Raw genomic sequence first — 9,861 nt, forward strand, 5'->3', positions numbered from 1 at the left:
CTTCGAAGTCATCCTATGAGCTTTTAACATTCCAAAACGAAAAGCAAATTTAACAGCGAGCAGGATGTTGAACAAAGCAAAGCTCAAGATCATTGCAAGACCTCTACATCTTTCATCGTGTGTCCGCATCAACAACCATAGTAGCATGACTCAGAATACGAACAAGGCATTTGTTCAGACAGTAGATCAATATCAAGACAACCCGTGATCCCATATCTATTTGAATTGAATATGAAGGAATGCAGTTGACATGTGGTGAGGGACACAGAACTAGACACATAAGTAGCAAACAAGAACATGAACTCGAATCTGAGAGCAAACAAGATTCATAAGATGTCAATGTGGTGTTATCAAAACCAAACACATTTTCAGTTTGCAGACACGAATCAATCGCATTCCCTTATCCAACTCATGGAATTACAGATGCATACAGCAACAAACAGGGCAAGAAGACGAGGGATTTAAGAAATTCATGGAATAGATATACTAGGGAGAGGATTCACCCACACAGACAGGAAGAACATTTAGTACGTACTGTCCCAAGAGCAAACCCCAATGGCATCACAAACAAACCCTAGAATTCGCTCAAACCAACAGAGAAATAAACAAAAAGAAATCAACTCAAATTCAAATTCAAAGAACGAGGTAAAGATTAGATCTCACTTTGCGACCATCCTGGCGATGAAATCCTCGTACCGGATCTTACCATCGGACCCGACATCAACCTCCCGGATCCACTCATCGAACTCGCTCGGCTCTAGCTTCTCGCCGATACTGGTGAGAATATGCCTCAGATCCGCGACAGCAACGAACCCAGTTCCTTCCTTGTCGATAACCTTGAACGCGTCACGGAGCTGGCGATCGAAGGGCTCCGTTTTCAGGTGCTTCGCCATGAGATCGAGGAACCGGTCGAAATCGAACGGGGAGGCGAGATTCTCGGAGGAGATGATGGATTTGAGCTGGGCCTGCGTCGGATTGCCACCGAGGGACCGCATAAGGATCCCGAGCTCAGACGGAGCGATTTTGCCATCGCCATCGGTGTCGAAGAGCATGAAAGCCTCCCTCATCGAAGAGACCTGCTCGTCGGTCAGATTGTATTTCCCCATCTTCGCGACCTCCGTGGAAATTGCTCTTCGCTTCGGCTACCACAAAAACCGACGATCTTTGAATGCGCGTTTGTGATTTCCAAGGAAATGGGAATTAAACGGCGCCGTTTCCAAGTTCTAAATGACGTAAAGGCCCAACTCATATGGGCCTGGCTCATCATACTTTTTTTTTGTAACGATCATAAATCGTTTTTTTCTTCTTCTTTCAGATGATTTTATCATTTTTTTTCCCAGTTTCAGAATAGATTATAATAAACCTATAGAAAAAGAAAATCTGGAATTATTTTAGAAAATTACAAATGAAAATGTCAAGACCTGGGATTTTTCTTATCACTGTTATTGATAATCACTAAAATATATATTTTTCTATGTGCATTCTTTTTTTTTTTATAATCGGGTGATCTCAAGCCCAAATGCTCAGACGAATCCTGATCCACGCGCACGTTCTACGTGCATACTTGGTGTATGTATACATATATAGACAATATATATGCTATGTTCCAAAGTCATATACTCCCTGACCAACTCAAAAGATACAAAAAACAAATCTGGTAAAAATGTCCGTCGAAGATGTGATTCGATCTAGATAAAAATACGTAATTTTAATATATCTAACCATTTTACGGATGTGATATCCGAAATTCATGTTTACACACGTTTGAATTATAGACTGATAACTTGATCTTATATACAATGAAGATAAGTTCCGATTCTGTAATACAAAATATCTGATTTTTTTTAAAATTCATATTCAAAATGAATTTGGATCGTACACAAGTAATCTAATATAGTTTAGATCTCTCTTGTGGTTTATAAACAATTATACGAAAATGAGTTTATCCAATATAAAAGATAGTGATTGCGGTTTTTCACGTTATTAAATGAAAAATGTAAATTGGAAAAAGTTTAACAAGGGGAGGGCCGTTGTGTTTTTCTTCGGCGTCTGGCTTGTCCGATCCCTGACCAGTCTGACGTTGTCCTCCCATAACCGTGTAACCCAAGTTTCGGGTTTTTATTTCTTCGTGTGTTTTTAAATAATTTATTTTGTTATAAATTAAATTAAAATCTGACGAGGAGGGTGACGTGCACGGTGACATGTCAGCGAGCTTTTTTTATGATGAAAAAAGGCATCTTTAGACCATCTTACCCTCTCCCCTTTCCATTAATTACTTTCACGTGCCCCTTGTTTTTACGTTTCTCTTCTCTTCTTTTGTAAAATTCAAGGTCGATCCTTCGACGGACATTAATATCATCGTACCTGAACTTGGCACGTCATGTACCACTGCTACGTAAGTTATTTCAAAAATTAAAAAATTCAGACCAAACCGGAAATTCCGGTTCACTAAAACAGGTCCATTTTTTTAATAAATAAACTACATCCCATTTTCTCCATTCGAAACCAAATCCCAAACACCTCGTAAGGCATAGAGTAGAAATCATGAAGATCAGTAGCGGACTCACGCCAAATTTTAATTGGGGGCATAGACATATAATAATGTATATATATACCTAATAAAAAAAGAAATGGTATGAAGAAATAAATTGTACAAAGACATTTTTGCAACATTACTGGGGGCACATGCCCCCATTGGTCATAACGTGGGTCCGCCACTGATGAAGATGTATTTTTTTTATAACCAGGATGGTTCCTCGGGCCTTCGGTCCAACTACATTTATCCTAGGAGACGAGTCTTTGTATATAGACCATTTTGATCCAGAAATTACATCACTCTCCACCAGTAAAATCGAAACAGGATCTTAACGATGACTTTGTCACATTTCATCATCTGGACCATCAACTGTTAGGTGACCCACGAAGATATTGGAACAATGATTAAAAAAAAAAACATACACATTGCCGAAGAAGAAGAAGAAGAATTGGTGATTTGGTTTGGAAGATGGGAGATGTGATTTAGGGTAGGGTTTTTTGTTGTTAAATGAACCGGGTCAATTGAACCGGAATTTCTGTTTTAGTCTGAATTTTATTTGCAAATTTCGACCATTCTATAGAAGATGGAGAATTAATTTGTCCACCAAAAGTTACGGAGATAGTTGAGGAACTTAATGAACTTCACCTAAAATTTATGAGTGGAATGTGCGTGTATATGTTGATAGTATCATTTTGAATAGAATGACGCATCAGATAATTAATTTAGAAAGAGATGGGAATGAGAAGGAAGAAACATGGGAGATTAAGTAACTATAGATACGTATTTTGGAGAATACATTGAATTTTGTCTCTATTCAATCCAAGACTCAAAATTATATATAATATATATATATATATATATGAAAACGATTTAATCATCTAATACAAATATTTAAATTATAAAACCATGTAAAAAAAATTTAATCCAATTTTCTACACATTTGTATTAGTTTATATGGGGATATATCTGAAGTACCCTTTGACTGCTTTACGGACTTCTGTCAATACCCTCCAAAATCAAAATTAAAAAAAAGAGTCTTGCACAGTTTAAAAGACATTCAAACCCTTATAAAAATCCAAAAAGACGAAAAAACCTTTTTCTCAATTTAAAAAATTAAAAAAACAAAAAGATAATTATTTCTCTACTCACGATGCATCTATCTTCTACCTCTGAAAATCTTTCTCTCTCCTACCTCTCTGAAAATCTTTCTCTCTCCTACCTCTTGCTATATGTTCTTTCGCTCTCTTTCGAAATTATTGAATCTTTACCCAAAATTTGAAAAAGTCGAATCTCTCACTATCTATTAAACTCTCATGTGATTCAAATAAGAAATGAAGTCACAAACGAAAAAAAAAAGACTCATACTCAGCCCAATACTCATTTTCATCGATATCTTTGAAGAGATTGAGAACCAAATACAAATTAATGAGTTAAACGATCATCGGGTAGGTTACTTCTTTTTTTTCTCAGGTTTGTTAGATTTTGAAATTTTTTTACGTTGACTTTAAGTGTTAGCATGAGGATTTTACGGATATAAATTTAGGGTTATGTTTTTGAATTTTTTTGGATTTCAAAATAAAATATTGGGATTGAAGTCAAATAATCGATTGTGATGTGAAATAGTTAAAATCGGATTGATTTGAATCACATGGATGTATGAGGCGATATTTGAATGATGAATAATATGTTAATTTGGATCTCACTCATATAGGTGATAGAGTTTGATATAATTTATGTTACATAATTGTATGGTCACAAGGTGAAAAAAACCACATGCCAAATGTTGATTTAAGTTACGTGGTAACATGTTACAGAGTGATTTAGGTGGCATCGTCACAGGCCACATGATCAGTTTAGTCACATGGTCACAGGTTACAGGTGACATGGTCACAAGTGACATAGTCACAAGTCACAAGTGACATGGTTACAGTTCACAGGATAGTAGGTCATATGGTCACGAGTGACTTGGTTACATGGTCTCAGGCCACTTGGTCACAAGTTTCATGGTGACTTGTTAACATATGGTCATATGGTACTGTGTTAAATTGGTCACATGGTACCATGTTACACGGTCACATGAGAGTTTATCCTATTTGGTCACATGTCACAAGTTACATAGTCACATATCTTATGTCACTCGGTCACATGGTATCATGATCGTTTGGTTACAGAGTACCATGTTCACTCGGTCACATGGTACCATGTTCACTCGGTCACATGGTACCATGTTCACTCGGTCACATGGTACCATGTTCACTCGGTCACATGGTACCATGTTCACTCGGTCACATGGTACCATGTTCACTCGGTCACATGGTACCATGTTCACTCGGTCACATGGTACCATGTTCACTCGGTCATATGGTACCATGTCACTCGGTCACAAGGTATCATATCACACGGTCATATGGTGATATGATCTAGAATGCTGACATATTTATTTTATAGCACATTGAGGAGATAATATATGAAGTGCTCCAAGTTTATAATTGCCAATAAGGTGGCGGAAAAAAATCCACTTGGGTATGCAAGAACACCATTAAAGTGGATTTCAATGAAAAGGTGTTTCAAGTTTATGATTGTTAATCGAGACTAATGATTGTCATCTCATTCTCACGGCTTGTCTCCTTGCAACCGTCATATATGTCAATGGAAGTGTTGAGAAGTAGAATCAATAACTTATTTATGTTATGAATTTATTTCTTTTCGTTATGACTTTTTGTTTGTTTATTATAAATCTAAAGAATTTTATGTTATGATGTTATGTTTTATGTTTATTTTATACCTGAATATATGAGATGAAAAATATTGGAAGGTAAAAATTTTATTGAAAAATTTTGGAAGGAAAAAAATTTAGGTTGAAATTTTTTTGAGGGAAAAAAATTTGGGTTAAAAAAATATTGGATGCTAAAAATATGGGTTGAAAATGTGGGGTCACACCAAAATCAGTGATGACTTGTCAACCGTAACTTTTTTGTACACTTGGATTATACTGAGCCCCACCAGAAATATTGCATATTCAAATTGGGACCCACAATATTTCGGTCACAATGGGTCACAGTTGGTCACAAGGGTCGATTTAGTGGATATTTTCAAATGAATCGATCTGATTATCATCACATATTCCATATGCACCATTTTGAACTATAATAATTGAGTTATTCGAATTTTGTGTACAAAAGTAGTTTTCACAAATGTGATACATTAATGTCCATAGTCTTTTATAAAGAATTTTGACAATTTTGGTCTTTTTATATTACAAATTCGTTTTAATGTTTTGTAATTTTGTCATCAACATAATATTTGTTTTCCTTATACCTTATAATAATAGACCAAAGCTTGAAAAGTATGTTTCCACCTGTATTTACTTTTGTCACTTGGTCACAGGTCACATCCGGTCACAATGGTCACATAGTGTAAAATTGTACATTGGTCACATTGGTCACATGAGACCCAACCACTACTCATATGAGATAAATTATTTATTATTTTTTATTATATAAAATAGAACCAAAGTATTATAATTCATTATTTTAATACGTTATTATACAAAAATCTTAATGTTTTAGTATAAAGATATAATATAATAATATTATACAATTTATATTTGTTTATTCATTCAAAATTAGGGTTTCTTTCAAACTTTATTGATGTTGATACTCCTGTTACGATATGGATTCACTTTCGGACTTCGCTAGGACCTGAAAAAGGTTTTGTTTAGGTCTCCCACTTTTTCATTTGTCTTCCAGTTTCTTTGTACCCCTCATAGTTTTGCTTGATTCTGATACATGTTTGTAACTATGAATGAGATTGTGTTTTCTTACACTACAACGTTTCGAGTTTAAAATCAATGCCGTACGCAACTTCCAATTATAGTCGGATCCGGTAACTTCCAACACTCTTTAGTTTTTCATCACTTTTCCTTCTCATTCATATATATTCTCCATTCTTATTCACTATTCATTTACCATCATACAAAAAATATACAATTATCGATCTCTCATCTCGTCCGTCTATAATAGTTATAGAAAATATAAATACAAAATGCAGATCAATTCGACTATTCTGGACACAGTGACCATGTGACCATATGAATATAGTATCATGTGAACATTATTAACATTCCTGACTATTCTTGACTATGTGACTATGTGATCATATGAACATAGTACCATGTGATAATTATTACCATTTGACCATTTAATTTAAATCCATGAGACCATTATTATCAATCCGACTATTATGGAGATCATGTCATCGTGTGACAATGTAAACCTGATACCATGTAACTATGTGAATCTTGTACCATGTGACCATGTGAACATGGTACCATGTGATCATGTGAACATGGTACCATGTGAACATGGTACCATGTGAATCTGGTACCATCCGAATCAGATATATTACAATACCATACAACAAAGGATAAAACTTCACAAACATCACCAAGTAGAAGAAAATAAGTGGAAAATATATCATTCTTCATCAAAATAACATCTACAACCATCAATGTGTATGAAAAACAATAAGATTTTACAAATCTATGACAATACCATACAACAAAAGACAAAACTTCACAAACATCACCAAGTAGAAGAAAAGAAATAGAAAAAACATCATTCTTCATCAAAATAACACCCACAACCATCAATGTGTATGAAAAACAATAAGATTTTTGCAATTGATTATTTATTTTCAACTGTTAACTAATTTTTCATTGATTTTGTTTTGATTTTGAATAATTTTGACGAAAAATCAGAAGAGAGAGAAAGTGCAAGAGAGTGGACAAATTTGATGAGAGAGAGTGGTAGGAGAGAGAAACTCAAAAAAGAAGAGAGAGAAACCAAAAAAGGGAGGAGAGAGAAAAATCATGCGTTTTAAGAGAAATATTTTTTAATAAAAAAATTATATAATATAATACATTAAGGGTATTTTAGTCATTATGCATAGAAGAGGGTATAATAGAAGTTGCAATTTTTTTTTTTAAAGAAAAGGGTATGAGTGGATGTTGTTTTAGCACATTAAAGATATAATAGAAGTTAACCCAGTTTATATATATATATATAGAATTAGCTTGAAATGTTGAAAAGTCTTTTCATTTAAAGCAGGTGAGAGGTGTGTGTTTTTTATTATTATAAAACGATAAAATAAAATCACAAGACAGAGACTCAGAAAGTTAATTTCATGGGAGTCGGAAAAGAGCGGAACAAATGCGGCAAGGCAACGACACCCATCGACCGTACCAAGTGGTATGCTAAATATTTTTTTGTAGGCATTTCCACGTGGGTCTATGCTAAATAAATGAGGGTGGGTCGAATTGTTAGCCCTCATTTAATTTCTATCAATTCCATCACACGCTAAATCCAAACTTTATATATATATATATATAATGGATAATTTATTTCCTATTTTTTCCCATACTTCATTCATATCTATTCTTGGCATTCTCACCAATATCAATAGTGAGCACTGTATCTCCTTATTCTCCCCTAATTCAAACAAATTACATATTTTTTAAAAATCGCTTTAAAAAAAATAAACTTTAAAAAAACTTTCATATATAATTATATACGAATTTTATTTTTTTTAAAACCAAAATATATGAGTTTTCTAAATATTTGAAAAATTCAATATTTTGGTATAAATTTCAAAATTTATGTATTTCTATACAAGTTTTCTGAAAGTTTGTGTTTTTTAAGTGATTTTTTTTTGTATTTTGGTTTTAAAAATGTATCTATTTAAAAAGAAAAGTGTGATTTTTCGATTTGATTTTAATTTAATTTTTTTATGTTTGTTTTTTCATTAAAATCATATTTATTTTGTAAAAAAAAATTACTTTTTAAAATTTTTTATTAGTTCAGATTATTTCAAACACAGTTAATTTGATTCTAAGAAATAACATCCAATTAATTTCTAGATAAAATTTGATTCGCATACATATTAACCGGTTTGATTTTATATTGGCCATCGAATATCTGTGTCTCTGACTTAATAAAGATTTGAAACATGGAGCGGCAATCGATAATAAAAATTTAATATTTATGCACATGATTTAACGTAACAAATGCATAAATTTCCCACCACAGATAGGACATAGAATTTAAATGATTTTTTTCTATAATAAGCTTATGAACATAATAGCGCAATACCACACAGACGTACATGCATTGTTTTATAACTTTTATATGTTTGATAATTTAAATATTTGGTCCACCTCGTATATCTACCACCCAATTGCATTTATTAGAAAGCATCTTCTCCTGTGATGTTTTATGTACTTCACACATGAAAAATGGAAATAGAAAAATATTGCATAAATTCTGTTTGGTTATGATTTTTGTTATTATACCCATTATACACGTATATATAAATTGTTGTATGTATAGTTTTGTATTTTATGTCATTCTAAGGAGATATGATATCTATATATGGATGGATGTGGAATCAAATTTATGGCACGCTTATGTACATATTTTCAACAACAAATGTAGATATGCAACACCTATATATTATATATATATGTGTGTGTGTATACATACATACCCATCTTTTTTACATATCCAAGGAAATTCCAATAATTACCACTTACATGTGTAACATACATACATACATACATACATACATACATACATACATACATACATACATACATACATACATACATACATACATACATACATACATACATACATACATACATACATACATACATACATACATACATACATACATACATACATACATACATACATACATACATACATACATACATACATACATACATACATACATACATACATACATACATACATACATACATACATGCATGCATGCATGCATGTTCCTAATTTGAATTAGTTTTTATTTTTACTTGTGATTAATTTATTGTAATATCTAGGTTTAGACTGTATACTATTTTCAAATGATCGTCTAATACACTTCAAATAAATATGAAATTATGGATTTTCCTCTGCACCTGTAAAATTATGAGTTTAGAATTTAACAAAAATGTTTTATACAAGATTGAGATTTACAAACCATTAGTGAAGATAAAAATTTATTTATAGAAAGAAATTTGGAGAAAGATAAAATTTTGTTAGATCGGAATCTTTATACTAAGGTGAGGAAAATTGGAAACACATTTATTATTTGAACAAATTTGGATAGAAAGTATACACTGAGAAACCTTACTTACCGGTAAAAATCATAATTGTATTTCCATATTTATGATGACTAAAAGAAAAAATATATATTAATATTATATATATATATATATATATATAAAGGTATGATATTAAAGCAACCATAATAAAAAAAGGGGCCAG

The 9,861-nt window shown here is 32.5% G+C and overlaps 1 protein-coding gene across 1 annotated transcript; it reads right to left on the reverse strand.

The window, feature by feature from the left end:
* Positions 1 to 331: 331 nt before the first annotated feature.
* On the reverse strand, positions 332 to 1,169 carry LOC104823556 (probable calcium-binding protein CML13). The gene has a single exon (XM_010555173.2). It carries the CDS (start codon positions 1,104 to 1,106, stop codon positions 660 to 662), a length of 447 nt encoding a protein of 148 aa, XP_010553475.1. The 5' UTR covers positions 1,107 to 1,169; the 3' UTR covers positions 332 to 659.
* Between the last annotated feature and the right edge of the window lie 8,692 nt (positions 1,170 to 9,861).

This window comes from Tarenaya hassleriana, unplaced genomic scaffold (genome assembly GCF_000463585.1).
Source record: "Tarenaya hassleriana unplaced genomic scaffold, ASM46358v1 Cleome4, whole genome shotgun sequence".
Classification (NCBI taxonomy): Eukaryota; Viridiplantae; Streptophyta; class Magnoliopsida; order Brassicales; family Cleomaceae; genus Tarenaya; species Tarenaya hassleriana.